Source organism: Acanthaster planci, linkage group LG12 (genome assembly GCF_054643075.1).
Source record: "Acanthaster planci isolate LZ-2023a linkage group LG12, COTS_SCS, whole genome shotgun sequence".
NCBI lineage: Eukaryota > Metazoa > Echinodermata > Asteroidea > Valvatida > Acanthasteridae > Acanthaster > Acanthaster planci.
In genome coordinates this window covers 8933022-8950932 of record NC_141788.1, presented here as the reverse complement: position 1 = coordinate 8950932, position 17911 = coordinate 8933022, and the positions used below count along the sequence as shown (strand labels likewise).

General features: G+C 42.1%; 2 protein-coding genes across 2 annotated transcripts; both read left to right on the top strand.

The window, feature by feature from the left end:
* The first annotated feature begins 1559 nt into the window (after positions 1-1559).
* LOC147797129 (uncharacterized) lies at positions 1560-5394 on the top strand. Its single transcript, XM_087144335.1, has 8 exons — positions 1560-1790; positions 2030-2220; positions 2497-2600; positions 2726-2899; positions 3521-3688; positions 3912-3954; positions 4476-4542; positions 4774-5394. Exons 1-7 carry the CDS (start codon positions 1718-1720, stop codon positions 4539-4541), a joined length of 819 nt encoding a protein of 272 aa, XP_087000461.1. The 5' UTR covers positions 1560-1717; the 3' UTR covers position 4542; positions 4774-5394.
* Positions 5395-7005: 1611 nt separating this feature from the next.
* LOC110985213 (histone deacetylase 3-like) lies at positions 7006-17089 on the top strand. Its single transcript, XM_022246064.2, has 11 exons — positions 7006-7479; positions 8708-8790; positions 10077-10301; positions 10727-10839; positions 11345-11478; positions 12150-12304; positions 13163-13317; positions 14468-14526; positions 14659-14738; positions 15039-15199; positions 15635-17089. The coding sequence occupies exons 1-11, from the start codon at positions 7422-7424 to the stop codon at positions 15705-15707; spliced, it is 1296 nt and encodes a 431-aa protein (XP_022101756.1). The 5' UTR covers positions 7006-7421; the 3' UTR covers positions 15708-17089.
* Positions 17090-17911: the final 822 nt, after the last annotated feature.

Here is a 17911-nt window from a genome sequence, read left to right as displayed (position 1 = left end):
TCACATACCTGCTCGTGTTGAAGGCACACAAGGAAAAAAACCTTGCTGCGCACTTTTTCTGTTTGCTATGTAATACGGTATCTTTACTCAAACATAATTAAACATCAAAAAGTACGAGACACTTTGTCACCATCATAGGTAAATAGACCGTCAAACCAAGCACAGTATTTAGAGAGCCCCCAAACCTTCACACATGGCAGTGCGTATATGACAGAAACCTGAAGGCTTATGCTGGATCAGTATGATAACGAAAATTGCACATGGCAAAATTGGTGACCCTTTGATATGTCACATGCTAAAGAATTCATCGTTACTTTATGGTGTTCTCAAACGGACATGCCAGGCAAACGTGTTGGTTCAACTTTTTAATTAAACGTCCAGGTTCAACGTTCAAATGTCTTAGTCTAACTTTCAAACTTCGCAATTCAAGTTTTCAATCGTTAAAGGTGCATACCAAGCATAAACAGCACCGCCGTAGGGACGTTTAATTATGATGTCAAAAGTTGAAACACGACATGCGTTTGAGAATTTTAGAACGGCGTTTGAAATGTTGAAGCCGATGTTTCCCTGTCAGTTTGGACACCATAAAAATTAGCCTCTTCTTTGCGACGTAGAGTTGCTGATCAAAATGCCTCCCACGACAATCTGCCGATCTCGGGAAACCTCGTGGTTCCGTGGTTTATTTAAAAGGCAACTCAATCCCAAGGCTTTTTCAGACCATCTTACAACCCCCCCCCAATGTTCAGCTGTATTTCGATCTTTTTAAAACCTCGGCATGCACGTACAGACCAACATCATCAGTTCAACTGTTACGTTTTAATACGGGCATTTCGCAATAGGGCGCCTCCAAGAGTTTGCAACGCGTTGGCCAAATACAATGTGCGAAATCTGTCGACCCAGTGCCCGTTTGGAAAGGGTCGACAGCGTATTGCGATTGGCCTACGCGTTGCAAACTCATGGAGGCGCACTATTGTGAATCTTCCGTATTCAATACACCGTACACGGCTTTGATAAAATGGTAGTTCGGAGTTCTTGGTCTCACACCTGTGAGCCCGTGCGCACTGAGCACGTCAACATAACATTTTTGGCGTCAAAATGACACTAAAAAATATTATCACTCAATAAACTCCTGAAGGCCAGGCGTCTGACGCAGCTTTTCTGCCACGTCATTAGACAAGAAGGCCGGCGGAGATTCCGACCGGGGTTTTTAATGCTAACTTGAAGCGAAAAGCTGCTCGTGCTCCATATCGAACCCAAGTGTCCTAGAAGCTCAAGATCCCACACGAAATTCGCTAAGTTTAGACTTAGAGTCCGTTTTATAAGACGTCTTTGCCTTTTTCAAAGTTTACTTTAGGCGCTAAATCATTAACCTTTGGTGTTGACAAACATTCATGTACACGTTTCTACAATGAGCTTATTTAGTGTCACCTTTGTTGCAATCGACGATGGTTGAGTGTTGCGCGTGCCTGGTGAGCAAATGAAACCAGTCAGGCTGAACCTTTGGCCTGAAGTTCAGGTTCCAGAATGTAATCATTGAACTCCATGAAATAGAAGCGAGAATTAGTCAAATTAACATATCCAGTCAATCGTACAGTTTTTTCGTCTTGGTGCCATGGCCACCCTATTTTTCAAAACACTTTTATGTTTGCGCTCGTGTAATATGGTAGAGCTTTGAGTCACTAGCAAGCCCAGAGCATTGGAACTTCCCGGTAGCAAGATGAAGGAACTTTTTGTACCTCTGTTCTTGTTCTCAGCAACACTTCTGCACCAGAAAGCAGAGTGCTCTCATGGTAATGTTTCCGGTCATTCATCTTGTTCTGAATGTCGAGTCACCAAGTGTTCGTAATTTCTTTTCTACGCGGCTGATCCTCTGGTCATTTGCTGTGCGTTATTCTTTGTCACTGACACGGATTCTTAATTGTAGCTCAAAAGTGTGTAGGCCGACGAGACAAAAATTTCCATCATAGAAAAGTGGCCATGATGCAGCTCGTACACTTTGAACGAAAAAACGAACTGTTTGTGTTCGCAGGCTCAACGCCGGCTCCTGAACAGCCAATGCCCCCACCGCCACCGCCACCTCCCCCTCCTCCCCCGCCCAATTTCCGGGAAGAGACTGGTCACCAGACGACTTTCGCACCGACTACAGACCCACAAGAACCCGTGCCGGAGCTCATAGACACCGGAGGAATCGAACTTAGAATCGACGTCGAGTTCTCGTGGGTATGACGGCATGTTTCTCGAATCAGATCGACCCCACTCCACTCGATTCAAATTGTCTTGTCTTGTCACACTTTTCTTTATGTCCTATCATTCCCATAAATCCATTCACTTTCTATTTTTTCTTCTACGTGTGACGGGCCACCCTGTAATTTGATTCAAGCAGTTTTATTTCAGATTTTGAACTTATGTTTTCTCCATTAAAATACTCTTCAGTAATTCATAAACCTGGTGTGACCTAAAATGGAACATTTCACTTTCTGTAATATCATGTGACAGTTCCAGTCAGATAAACTTGAGGAATTCAAGACTACAATGAGTATTACCTGCAACGAGTTCTGTGCAGCGAAGGGACACTGCTTAACAAACCCAAAGATAACCGAGTGAGTATGAAGCCCGTTGCAAATTGCTTGCAGGAGTCTACTTTTAGCATTTCTATTTGGTTCCTTTCTGGTGATTTTTCGTTTCATTTTGGCTGCAATAATGTCACTGGTTTTTCATTCTATAGTGCAGATGACGTGATGGTCTACAAAATACGGGCCTTGTCCGAGGTCAGGCGAACGGTTGTGTCCTTCTACATCAAGAATCCTTTTGCTAGGAAACAGCTCACAATGACATCAAAACAACTGAAACGTATGATTTTCAGAGAGCGTTTGGCAATTGAGGAAGCTCTTGGATACAGGTGAAAATTAAAGCATTGTGTACCAAAATGACAGCTTCAAATCGCAGGTACTTCAACAGGGAAAAATATTGCATACCAATACTGTCGATTCACAATAGTGCGAAGAGTTTGGAACCCGTTGGCCAATCACAGCGCGCAAACTCTGTTAACCCTTTGCAAAAGCGTATTGGCACGGCACATTTCGCGCAATGTGATTGGCCAACGCGATGCAAACTCTTGGTGGCGCACTCTTGTGAAACACCTGTATTGATCACTGGTATCACGAAGTGTAAAGCAGCACTCTGTATGAATTTATAGTAGAAATTGAGAACAGCTGTTAGCATGCTATGCTTGATGACGGACGTCACATAAAACAATTGTGGACTCACAATATCTTTGTACCGACCGAGGCCACCAGCGGCCATTTTACCATGACGAAAACGGCAGCGATGGCTGGCTTGCTGGCCATTGTAGTTATGAACGCCACGAACGGAATTTGTTAACTATGGCGAGCAAGCTTTTGTAATACCTTTGTATTCGCTACGGTAAGATGGCTGGCGGTGGCTTCAGTCACCTCTGCGTGATGGGATTCGGGCCCAGATATTTTTAAACGAAGTAAGCGTGCTTGATATCCTTTCACAGGCTAGATTTAGGTGACCTAGATCATCATTTTCCGACTAGTGACCCTACAAACTCTGTCCCCTCGAGACCTGCGTTGGAATGGTGGGCCATTACATTACTCGTTCTTGGAGGAGCATCGATGCCCATCATTGCATTTTCCATAGTGGTGCACGACATGAGAAAGAAAAGGTATAATACTCCTATGGACCAATCCAAGATTACAGTCACAATACAGATCGCAGTTTAAAAGCGATTCTGATTACAGTTGTAATCCAAAACAGGCGGTTTCACTTTTTTCATACAGTTGAGAAGAAGAGCAAGAAATGTTAAAAAAATAAATAAATAATCAATTAACAACCGAGAAGGTGCAACGAGATGTCGATGTTCATATGTTTTCTGTGTTTGTTTTCAGAGCGGCCGTCAAGACGACCTTTGATTACGTGGAGATGCAAAATGTGAGCTGGAGTGGAAGATATTGGGTCTAGGCAAAAAAAAGTTGCCAGCTTGGTTTCGTTTCATGACAGAATGTGTGCAGTTGATTGATTACGAGACAACTGATGAAACGGGCTTGGAACGGAGGAAGACTTTATGAAAGTCGTTGGTTCAAAAATCGCCCGAGTTTTAACATTTTAGTTTCTGGCCCATGGACACTCTTGATGACCCCAAAACGAAAACTTAGGTTCACCATGAATACGTTTATGGCACTATTTGTATCATGATGTTTGTTCCGTGCGCCCTCCAGCGCTTGAATCAAAGCTGTCCATTTGACTTGTGTGGTAATAATGTTTACAAACGAACCCTCATTGCACCCGTATTGTTTCTCGTTTGTTTCTGTCGGCGGGGTGGCAACGTGTGGCAATTATCAATCATCTGGTATGGAGTCTGACCCTGTAAACTTGAAGCTGCCACCCACCCCCAGGGGGCAGTTACATTGAAATCACAGAATTATTCCGTTCGCTTGAAAATATTTCAACAGGATGACGACCAAACGAGCTTGCAGGAAAGTGGGAGGACGCGTGACGATTCAACATCAGCTAATTGAGGTATGTTTTTTTAAGAAAGTGAGCGGAATTTTACTGTTCTCCATCCTTTAAGACGCTTTACAACAAAAGAAAACACCTCAGACAACGATGCATTAATTGCTTAATAATAACAATAATAATTATTATTATTCAGTCATTTATATTGACTACATTGAATGTATTGATTTAATTCTCCTTCTAGCTCGATTTTATTTGTTTTATCATAATACTGTACCGATGTTTTGTTTTCAGTGACGAAGTGACTTGATAACTTAGGTCTGCAATATCCAGTCTCCGGGTACTTCCAAACGCTTCTCTTGTAGTGCGATTGTGAGTGAACCAGTAAGAAGTGGTGAAATGTACTCGTGAACGAAAATAACAGTAAAATCTTTTGAGGTTTGCACATAATGAAAGATACGAAACAGTAGTATTCATACATAGTATTATTCGCATGCAGTACAGGACATATACATATGCTTATTATTATTTGGCGACTTTCAGGCTGCTTAATTAAATTTTACATGTCTTCATTGCGTTCAGTCATGCTTATGGGTAGTGAAGCTCCCGTGGACAAACCAGTTTCGTTCATTCCATCTGTAATGGGTGATATCTTGAGATCCAATTAATCTAAACCTACCATTTTTTCAGGATTATTGCTTAACACCCCACTCATCCCTACACTAAGTAAATACGAAGTCTCTGGATTGCAGAATGTGTTGAACAATCACCTCAAACTTGGGTTTCCTTTTTTTTTCTTTCTTTTTTCTTTTTTTCTTTTTTTTTTGGAACCACCCTGTATACTCTGCAATCACGTGTGGTTTCTTCTATGGTAAATAAAACACAAAACACGAGTTTAGAATCCTTGAGTCGAAAGAGTTGTCAAGTTTAGAAAATGGATGGCCTCACGAATATATTTAATGTAATTAATATTTCCAATGTCATGCAACGGTTATCGTGTTCAAATGGAAACGTCTGCGCATCGGCGCGGTGGGAGGGGTCGTGGCCCCAGCCAAAAGGAAACAAGTTCTTAAATTCCAAGGAGAATGATGGTTTCATTTCCTTTGCTGTTTATGTTTTCTTTTCTTGTTTTCCCTCCTTTGTTATTTTTCCACTTTCCGAGAGCCTTGACATTTACCACGCACACAGTGTGGTTTGTACAAACGGGGGGGAGCTGTGAACCATGGATGGATTAACTTGAACGTGTGTGAAATATTGATGAAATTGGGCCTTTATGATGCTTATCAATAGCAAAGGCATACTTTTCCCAATATGACAAAGGACTTTTGTAGAGGGCTACCTTCTAGCCCCGATCATCTCTGGAGGATTCAGCTCATCAGCCAGTCACACGCCAAAAATTATCAGAAACTGAAAGACAGTGAAATAAACTTGATGTGTGTGTCGAAGATCTCGGAGAGTTGTAAATACTTTTCTAGATACTTTAGCGGGAAGTTCAACTGGCCGGTCTGCAATTAAAGAATCTCCTATAAGTCGTTCATGTTTAATTGGAGCAGCGTAACGTTGAGCCAGGCTGTACAGGCCGAAAACTGCTCGCAACGGCCAAATCACAATTTCTATGTACTCAAATTTTTCTACGAAACCGAGCATTTTGTGGCCCATTAACAGATTTGTAGGAGGGACAGGTTTAGGACATCAAGCCGAATGCCAACTTATGTGTAAGTGAGATTTGGAAGAAATCGGTGCCCGAAAACGGTCCCAGTTTTGAGAGATATGCATCGATTTTTCAAAATGGCGAGGGGATTCACGGTTGCTTTCTGAGGTGATTTTCTGTGGAAAAAACCTTCATCAGTTAATGAATGGAAATTCGAAAACAAAATTGAAAAATTGTAAAATGAGCTTTAATTTGATGTACGTCTCAAACGCCTGAGAAACCCTTAAACATGTTTTCCTGCCGATTTTCGAAGTTCAAATGTTTACCACTGTTGGCTATATTTACTGGTCTGCATCATAAGGTTTCAGGCCAGTAAATAGGTGCAAAATTGCCTGTGCGGACTGAATTGGACGATTTGTAGGCTGTGAAATCCTATGCTATTCGAACCTTTTGTGGCACGTGGACTGGGTGATTTGTTAAAAAGGTGAATAAAATGCAGGGGCAGGACTGTCAGTTTGCATTTCTGAAAGTATCGGACCAAACAGGGCCCTCCAAATTGCTCTATTTTTTGAGTGTAGGCATCAATTTCCAAAATGGCCATGGGCCTCCTGGCTGTTTTAGGGGTTAGTTTCTCTGGAGAGAAATATCTTCAAAACATGCATCGGTTAAGCCACTGAAAATTGAAAGGAAAATGAAAGATGGGGAAGTGTGCTTTAATTTGATATGTGTCTTGAACACCTTTGAAACTTGTGAGTATTTTTCCTGATTTTTTGAAGTGAGGATATGTGTCACTGTTGTCTATGGCAACTGAATTTTCTGGTCTGCACCCCTAAGAGCGCTACACAGCGCCCTCTGTGCTTCGATACTGAAGCTTTGGATTTGGCTTATTTTTCACTATAATGATGTCCATTCGAGACCATCGTCGAAAGAAAAACACGTGTACTGGTGTTTTTGAAATAAAACTAAATTCCCCAAGACAGTACAAGATTTAAAAAAACGTATGAAATGCTTTGCTTGTTAACCATTCAAAAACTGTTTTGCTATGCATGCTGTGACTTCGTGTGATTACTGAAACCGAAGTAGACGAAGAGCAGAGAAAGAGGTTGTGTAATCGTGCAGACTCGTATGTCCGATGAGAAAGCTTGAGATCGAGATCAACAGGGAAGACCATTGTTTTGTTGCAAGTGTGTGGAAGAGATGAAGCTATCGTCTTCTTTTCGCAGCAAGTTCTTTGAACTGAGTTCGTGAGTTTTTACGCGATGCACCGTAAATAAATTGCTGGATATTAAAAATGTCATCGAAAACCATTGCCTACTTTTACGACGCGGATGTTGGTAATTTCCATTATGGTATGTAAAGTTATTTCTTTATTTCATTCATCCCAATACACATCAGCCACTGTTGCATGGCCCATTGTCACATAAGAAGACAAAATATCGAGGGGTGATTGTACATTCTCAAGACAAAGCGTGGTACCGAGGGGTGCACAGAGAGAAGATTCCCCAAGAGAAATATGGCTCAAATTTAGATTATTTTCCCAGTCACCATTTTACCACATATGCTCAACATGTTTTCAGAACAACCAGGCACTAAGTTGACCTTTTTAATTTTATGCATCATGAACAACCAACCTCGGCTGACCTGTAGTGCGCAGTGGGCCCTAAATTAAACTTTTTCCCCCTTTTTTTTTGGTAGTCTGTGCCCCTCAATGCTATCATCATCAGGATTTGTGTATTTAGGCAGTAGGTTGGCCGTTTTTATGGAAATTGTATGCAAGCTAAAAATGAGGACTTAAAAAAAAATTCACACAAAGTACATGTGAGCCTACATCAGTACATGTAAGACTTCAGGCATGTCGAGCCCCATTTTTCATTGATAGGTTTTTGGTTAAGTTATGCTCATTTTCAAAGTTATTAAAGGTACATATGGACATACATGCTGAATGTAATAGGTCTTGGAAAACAACCATTTGGCTTCTTTGAGATGTAAAAGGTGATTTGGCTGACTTGTTAGAACAAAACAAAGTTGAACATATATGTCTGTTTGATTTTCTCAGCGTGTCAGCCAGACTCCAGAACTTCCACACACATGAAATTGAAAGCCAGACATACTACAGAGAAAGTCACAATCTTGATAAATCAACGTTAAAGTCCCCACGTGGTCCCTTACCCGCACAACCTCTTTGATAACGTGTTGGTGTCATGGCACACTTTTATCGGCAAGTGTGCAGTGTTGTCGGGGTTGTGACCTGCACCACAAGTACATGTACATTGCACAGACAGAAACGATTAATTCTCTTCTTACTGAACATTGCTTTTTATGAGGTGAAAATTACATCACGTGGTAGATGCGAATTGGACAAATTCCTGGACTTGCCCGTCAGTGATGCATTTAGCCAGCAATCCAATTGCAAGTGCTTTTTTAGAAATAACTCTACACACACGTGTTTTTGTGGTTTAGATGTCAGTGAACTTGGAATATTAATCTAGGATATTATATCTCAGTAAGACTAACAGTATTTTTAACCATTTTACTTTCATGGCCATTTGACAGAGTTCTTTTGTGTGACTGTTTTAGGACCAGGGCATCCCATGAAACCACACCGCCTATCGCTGACACACAACTTGGTGCTAAACTATGGGCTGTACAAGAAACTTCAAGTAAGATGGGACTTACTTCTTTTAAAATCTACGCGGAGCCTTGGGCAGATTATGTAGGATCGAGGAGAATGTAGACCATCCGATGTTGTTTGTATGCTTGGCACTTAATGCCCCTTAAAAGTTAAGGCTGCAGAAAATGTCCTCTTGCACCATGGTGGATTTGGAGGACCAGAGTATTTCATCCAGAAATGCATTCAAATTTGTAGTTAAAGAGGGTTCCCAGCCAAACCTGGAAATCGGGGAAAACCTGGAAAATGGCTTCCCCTTTTTCCAGTCAGGGAAAAAACAGGGAGTTTTGTTACAGGTCCAGTGGTCAGACTTTCTCGCCTCGTGTCCATAGCAAACAGTGAATCCTGTGGATGATTGCATGGCTATAGTGGCTTTGTCGTGTAGCTCAGTGTGCTTGAAGTAAATGCCTCTTTTTCTCTGTATCAATGCAGCCGTGGTGCACCTGTAACCTTGTAACCTGTAACACGAACACTATAGTGTACGCTATCAGACCATAAAGCCAAAATGATGATCCTGAAATGTTTAACTTCCATCAGGGGAACATCAGGGAATTTCGCTGGGAACCCTGTTAAAGACAAGCTGCTATTGCCTTCGTGCGGGAAATGTAGGTCTTGGTGTGCGACACAACCATTGTAAATATGTCACTGTGGCTGTCACCGTTAATCCCCATATTTGCTTGGTTTGTGGAAGGTATGAACTAGGCTTTGAACAAAACGTTGCCTTCCCTGAAATACATCAATTCTCAATTTTTTCAGGCTGGTATGGGCAGTGTCGTATTGAGGTTTGAGTGGGGGGGGGAAATGTGACTTTTTGTCAGTAGGGCAATTCCAGAAACTAGTGGTCCTTTTTTTCGTGTCCCTGTCACATCTGACATATGATTTTGTAAGTTCAGAACACATTTTTCTAATTTCCAAGAGTGATGAATTAATGCAAATTACCTGCCAAACAATTAGTAATTGTTGGAAATCAATTCTGGTGGTATTTCCATGTCAAATAACAAAGGTCGGATGTAACAGGGACACAAAATGTCACATTTTTTGACCCCTAATTTCTGGAATTACCCTGTAAGCATTCTTTATTTTTCTTTCTGTAAAAGAATCCACTCCCAGTGACCTCCGAAGGAAGAATCTAATATTGTCACAAAGTGTAGGGATTTTCAATTTTCTCTATAAAAATTTGGAAAATATCTCATCAGGGGGATTCCGCTGCCCGGAGTGGACGTTGGTCAGTCGTAATGTCAAGCGATTTTACCTATCTCTCTTATTATGTGCACGCAGGTATACCGGCCTTACAAGGCCAACATGCACGACATGTGTCGCTTCCATTCGGAGGACTACATCGACTTCTTACAGAGGGTCACCCCGCAGAACCTACAGACATTCACCAAGCATCTTAGCCATTACAACGTGGGCGACGATTGCCCGGTCTTTCCCGGTCTGTTCGACTTCTGTTCCATGTACACGGGGGCATCGCTCGAAGGAACCACAAAACTCAACAACAATGTAAGTCATGACACGACACCTGAATAAATCCCCAACATCAGATTGGTGGGTCGATGATCACACGGCATTGAATTATTCAGTATATGGGTCATTCTATAAATAGGGTCCAAAAGTGGGATATTTTTGTCCCTGTTACATCTGACTTTTGTTATTTGACACGGAAATATTACTGGAATTGATTTCAAACTTTCTGTTTGTTTGGCAGGATAATTTGCATTAATTCATCACTCTTGGAATTTAGAAAATGTGTTCTGAACTTATAAAATCAAATGTTAGATGTGACCGGGACACAAAAAAATTGGACCCTAATTTATAGAATAACCCACGTGATGAGTTGCATCTATTTCATACTTAGAGATAATGAATATTATATGAATATTCATGTGTACATGTTAATGAAGTGATTCTTCTGGTTGTTGTTTCAGCTGTGTGATATAGCAATCAACTGGGCTGGAGGCTTACACCATGCCAAAAAGTTTGAGGCTTCAGGTTTTTGCTACGTTAACGATATTGTCATTGCCATCCTTGAGTTACTGAAGTAAGTCTATGCATATTTAATGGGACACATGCCCCAACGTCCTGTCGTCCTAAATACCTGAGACAGTTTAGCCATTCCTACTGATTGAAAATCCGGCACCTGACTGGTCTCTTCAGAGTATTTTCCTTCTTTGTGGAATTGGGAAAGTTCCAGGTAGTTCTAGAACACGAGATGAACTCAGGGCCATGCACCAGTACGTGTATGTGGCGGTCATTGGATTGATGCTGTTTGGTCAATGCGTAATTCCTGTACGTTTATCAGTAACACGACATGAAAATAGTGTTCAATGTGTTCTGTGGAATCAAGATACAGTGATATGTTGATTTTTGTTGGTGGTTTGACCACAGACAACCAGTCAGCACCGAAGGACTCATACATGTACATGCAGATGCTCTGAGCTGCTAAAGGGCTTTTATTGCACTGTTTGAAGCTTGGAAACAAAGCCTCGAGTGATGCAGGGACAGATCAATTTTTAAACGCTTTTTCCCGACATTCGCTTCAACAGATACCATCCACGCGTATTGTACATAGATATTGACATCCACCACGGCGACGGCGTACAAGAGGCTTTCTATCTCACAGACCGAGTCATGACCGTCTCCTTCCACAAATATGGAAACCACTTCTTCCCCGGCACAGGTAAGGCCGTGTCCGAAAGACAGGCTATGGCTAAGAGAAACACATGGTATATGGGAAATATTTGCAGCCGTTGAGCCCTCGGCTTCTTTAGTAATATGTGTTAACCTCAGCCTTAGCCACAACTTTTGGACAAAGTCTAGAATGAACAAATTTACCATGAAGTGTCTGGGAATATATATGTCATGTGGCATTTCCATTGCGATCCTTCAAGACACACGCTTGAGTTGGTTCTTATCGTCGTCTTGCTTGCTCTACAAAAGTTACAATGAAATCAGTAATTGATGTTACTTTTTCAAGTTTGACAGGCGTCATTTTAAACTTGATATCCCGAGATATACCTCTCGACAGAACTGTCAATGTACATGCTGTTTTGGAACAATGAAAACAGTTTTAGACAGAGCCCAACCTTAAGTTTGAACAACACAAAGCAATTAGTAAATGTGATTTCATTTTCTTAACATTCACAGGTTTTCTCCCTTTTTTTGCCTGCCAAGTGTAACAGCAGTGGATTTTAAATGCCAACTTTGTGGGCGTCGATGCATTGTGGGAAATCGTCAGGATTTAATGCTAATGTAAATTTGAATATTCATGTCTTAGGTATTCATTGATATTCAGTTGTGTATTGAGTGGAACAGCTGCTGTTTGATGGATTTTGCCCCTTTGTTTCCAAGGCGACATGTATGAGATCGGCATGGAGAGTGGACGGTACTACTCCATCAACGTCCCCCTCAAGGATGGCATTGATGACCAGATGTACTTTGGCCTCTTCAAGCCGGTCATCCAGAGTGTGATGGAGTACTACCGACCAAGCTGTATCGTCCTACAGGTAAAAACCATTGAGCCGGGGTCAAGGGTCAGTTGTCCTTTGGGACCAGTCGGAAAGATCCCCAATACCATGTACCCCAAGTGTTCATCTCCCGAACAGGTCTTTTTTACGTGGGTCAACATCGGTAACTACGGGCCTGTTTGTTTGCCGCGGATCCGGTTTGCGATCTGTGATTCGGCATTGGTTCACTGACACCAGAACCCATGTAGTGGATAGAGCAAATCAGCTTTGGGATCACTGATCGAGATCCGTGTGAAACAAACAGGCGCTTCGTTTCACCGGCTATCATACTTTGAAGTTGGTGGACATCCAGCGACTGAGATCAACATGAGTTGACAGACTAAAGAAATATGTAGCGATCATGGCATCCCACGTTGCGACAGTAAGACTGCCTTTTCATGGATACATTAATGATTCATTTTGCATCCGCATCTGTCTACAGCAGAGAAGAAAGAAAGCACCCAACACAAGTTAACATGAAAAACTTCCGGGAATAGTTGCTAAACGCGGATGAGTACAAACGTCATCCTCCCTCGAAAAGTTTTAGAAATATAAAATTCCAAATCTATTGCAAGCTGCTTGCTGGATATTGTGACCTAAAATTCACAAATCAACCAAGTTAGAGGGAGTGATGTTTCAATTCAGTAGAATTTTTCTCAAAACCGTTTTCAGAGATTCTGCCAGAATTGAAATGTCAGGCCCTCTAACTTTTTCGAGTAGACTCTTTCTCAAAAATCTTGTCGCCTGAGACTTGATTTAGGTTCTGCTCGGATATTGACCAGCTCTCAGACTTTTTGGCCGCTGAACTGAATAGTTTAATCTGAGTGATACAACTGCGGATGTCTTCCCCTTTGGCAGTGTGGAGCAGACTCCCTGGGTTGCGATCGGCTGGGCTGCTTCAACCTCAGCATCAAGGGCCATGGCGAGTGCGTCAAATTCGTCAAGACGTTCAACGTCCCCACCCTGGTGCTGGGCGGAGGAGGCTACACCGTCCGGAATGTCGCCCGCTGCTGGTACGTACACGTGCATCGGTGGAAAAGATTTGCTCCAGTGCGCAATAAATGTACTTTCGTGGATTTACCCTCAACTAAAATCACTTCAAATCTTAGTATTAACAGTATCACAGCATTTATAAGGCACAGGGTATCCGAGTGTTTGTGTCATTCGATGGTGTCGATGTTTTATCGTTACCCCTGCTTGTCAAGCTCACAAGATCTGAACATTCCTGATACCATCTCATCTCCCTGGGGAGCGTACAGTTCGATACTGCTATTTCAGGTGCAAATGGTAACGCAGCGCCCATATCTGCCCTTGCGAGCACCCATTTGTTCTCCTGGTAGGAGACAGGCAAATAGGAATAAAGTGACTTCCCTTCCCCCTCCCCAATCCTCTGATCAAAGCCTAAACCGCTCAGCCACATGTCCCATGCAACAACATTGTCAACACCATCGCTCAGCCATGATAAATTATGGTGTTTAATTACTCCAATGCTTGCTGTGTTCTCTGCCGTAAGGCATTCGTCCTCGTTCAATAATCCGTTTACAAGCTTTGCCCAACTTCAGATAGCATATTGTCACCATGCACGTGCTGGCCGGCTGCCTGCCTGATCCAACCAGATGCCATTTTTCCGTTGGCACACAGGTGTGCAACTTGTCCTCGGACCAGCTGATTTCCTCGCTCTTTCCTTCACATTCACGCCATGGAAAATTGAAAAACACTGTACAAAGTCTTGTAAAGATTGACACATACATTTAATCATGCGCACATTGTCAGACTTGAGGTGCATGTGCGTGCGTCAGGTCAAAGGCGAGTTCAGTGTGCGCATACCACCTGCTTGTGAGCTAAGCTTAGTGACGCCGTAGTATTAATGGCTTCTTATTGTCATCCCCTGATTGGCCTATTCAAGTGAAATTTCATTCAGGGCAGTCAAGTGTTATTTAGGTCTGTTTATCCTTACAAGACAGTTCAGTCGCACCTTTTCATTACCCTATAGCCTTCTGTCAACTGACAGGCTTCACTGACAAAATAAAAGGGTTTGTTACACCTAGTAGCAGTATTCCTGCAGGGCCAGCACACTTTGTCTCTGCAGGTGTAGCTGGGAATTTGCCGTTGGCCCATCGTTGTTATTCCCTCTCTGTTGTTTCTGATTGAATTTGATCTCAGGACATTTGAGACGGCGCTTCTACTAGATGAAGACATAAGCAATGATCTTCCATATAACGGTGAGTAGACGAGAAAAATGTCTTCACCCACTAGACAGTTTACGCTGTGTAAGCATTTATAAATCGATTACAGTTTACCAACATTCAGCAGTGTTTTGAAAGAAGATCTATGCTTCTGAATCCATTTTACAGATTACTTTGAATACTTCGGCCCGGATTTCACATTGCATCCCGACACGACGACTCGAATCGAGAACCTCAACACAAAGCAGGTAAGATCGTCGGGTGCATTTGAAGTTGGATGGGCTCGTACTTGATGCAGAAATTGCGTGAATTTCGTAGCGCTACCAATAACGAGTGGTTTGTATTACAATGTTCATTGTAACTGGAACGAATTTACTCTATAGGCTTATGAGCTGATACTCCATTTCTACAGTGGCACCCCACTCTTACACATATTTGTACACTTAAGGCATGCATACATGTACATGCTTGGACCATCTGTTTGTGAGCGTTGTGCCACGTATACCTTAGTCAATCACTGTTATTTTTCCCTGTGGCTGCATCTCTAGTACATAGACCAAGTCAGGCAGACAGTACAAGAGAATCTCAAATGTATAGAGCACGCTCCGAGTGTTCAGATGCAGGACGTGCCGCCCGACCTCCTCAGCCTGGAGGAAACGGAGGAAGCTGACCCCGACGTCAGGAACAGCACCAAGGAGCAAGACGAGAGGTGAGACGAGCGTACCATTGATCTCCGTCTGACCACTGACTAAAGGATTGCGGATAACTCTTACCAATTTAAACTCATGTGAAAAGAGCGCCTCGTGGGAAAGCTCTACATTGTGAGGAAACTGATGCATTCTAAATAAACCTGAGAGGAAAATTATTTCCAAAGGAAACCGAATGGACTGAACGCTGCACCTGCTTTGCCAACCATGTTACAAAAGCAAGGATTCACAGTACAGTATTAGATTAAACGTCAGCTTCAGAGAATTCACTTTTTAACTGAAATGGTCAACTTACTAATGCTTACTAACGGCTTCCATTGGCCCATGTACGATTTGTAGCCATAGCCGGGTAATGTGGACGCTACTCATTCCTCTTAGTAAAATCACCATATTCAGTAGCTGACATGCTCTTAATATATGTGTTTTGCATTGTGTAGGATTGAGCCTGCGAATGAGTTCTATGACGGGGACAAGGATCAGGACAAAGAAGACGGGGTGCTAGATGTATGACACCATTGTTGCCATGGCAATATCAGCCGGAGTAGTGTTGTTGTCATCGTTCTGTCATTGAGTCTGTGCAAAGGGGGCTGAATAAATCAAAACCTGGTTTGTAGTCGATCAACACTCACGTGCAGTTTTTAAGAGGAGCATATTAAGCTTTTTCATTTTGTAAAATCATTCAGTTGAAACTCGCGTCTCATCGAAAAATCCTGCCAAGTGATGCTGCTTGCAGGATGACGACTTGAAATGTTTTTTTTTTTGGTTTATGCTTAAAAAAGAAAAAAATTAACAGGTCGTAAACCGCTGCATTTCCAGGGTCATGTCACAGTCATTTGTTGAAATCTCGCTCTTGGGACGTCATTTTTGTGAGTCGGGCTGATGTGCCAGCTTTTGCCACAGGGAATGAATTAGAGAATCAGGATCAATGCAATAGTCATAACGGCATAGGCTCAAAATGTGATGTATGTGGTAGCTAGCCACTTGTAGTAATGTTTACACGGTAAAGCGTATGGAATTTTCTCAAGGTGAAACTGGAGGCGAGGGTAGACACAGGATTAGGGACAGTAATGTGTTATGTATTTGAATTGCTCTACGTTTTAAGAAAATGAGAATGGTATATTTCCAAAGAGGAGTAACGTGATTAACATCGGGAAGTGTCTTAAGATGTCATCAAATATTAAGCTTTTGATTTTTGTAAGGGTTTTTTATTTAAAAGCAAATTGCGGATACACTTGGTGTAACCCAGTCGGTGCATTTTTGTCTTGTCCGTTTCATTTCCTCAAACCACGCAGTGTTCTTTGAGGCCCAAGTTTCCACTAGACATTTGTAATGTTGAGCCTAATGGAAGTTTTTAGAGATTGTTTTGTAAAACGGGGATTAGACTGATTGTCACTGCAGTAGTTTTGGATGGGTTGTCTTCTGGAAACCAGCTCCGTCATAATATGTGTTTTGTTTTTTGATATCTTACTTTTGACATTTAAAGTGGGTGCTGTGGTTGGATGGCATGTGGTACCCTTGTGTTGGACTGGATTTTCGGCCGTCGCCAAAAGTACTTCCAGAGTTGTGATAGACTTTTGCAACCGAGGAGAGTAAGCATGGAGCATGTTACCGTAGCATGCGTCTTTGTAGACTTAATGCAAATTAGATAATTGTTCTTGTTTTGTTCAAATTTAACCAAAACAGTAATTGTGCACAGTCATATGTGGGCCGAGTTTAAATTGAGTTTGTGAGTTGTCCACAAAAAAGGGTCACTTGAGTCATGGTATTTGTTTCAATACATGTTTCAAACTCAGTTGGTGAAAATAACTTCATTATGGCCATGTTGATTTGGAGTACTTATTTATAATCAAAATATAGCAGTTCAGCTCTGAATGATTTCAGTATGGTGCAAAGTGGGCATTAAGTTTGTTTCATAGGCTCAAAGCATTCCCTGCGTTTATTAAAACAAAGTAATCTAATTTCAAACAAGCCAGGCGTATTGACTGAGAGACACAGTTGTACAGTGGTGTTTTTATTTCACAATCCAAAACATTCACAGAAAGGTAAAAATGAAAATCCAAGTTTAAGGATCTATCGAACGATCAATGAACATTTTTTTCAAATCCTAATAATATCGCTGAAGTCCAAAATCGGTATCTTCTTCAAGGGTAGATCTCGAATCATTTTTTTTTGGGGGGGGGCTTGCTTTTTGAAGGCCAACAGTTTGGATTTTTTTATGTATTCTTTATTGCCTTTCTAAGGGTGGGGCTACATTTGGGGGCTTTTTCAGTGCTTTTGAAAACGAGCGCGTCTCTGTTAAGCTGTATACAGCGATATATGCAGCTGTAGGCGTGTGTCATTGTGGTGACGGTCACGGTGACCTGGTGCCCTCCCGGACATTTGACCCTAGTTATGCCACTGCTGATGATGACTATATTGTATATCCCCAAAACAGAAACCCATATATAGTGAAAGAATTAGTTAAAATATGATAAGACAGGGCAAAATCAAAGAGAATGCGTGGAGCATGACGGGGAAAGCAATGAATGCCCGTTCCCCACCCTCGCCTCGTCCACCCTCAGTCATCGCTACAAAGTTTGCCCGGCAAAAACCCAGCCCCTATTAAACTGTACAAGGGCTGGTCCTGTGGGTGCACTCTGTTTGAAGGTTCTCGGCCTGGATACCGCACAAAAAAGTGACGAAAACTTCAAAAAGGAAATCCGAAACGATCATGC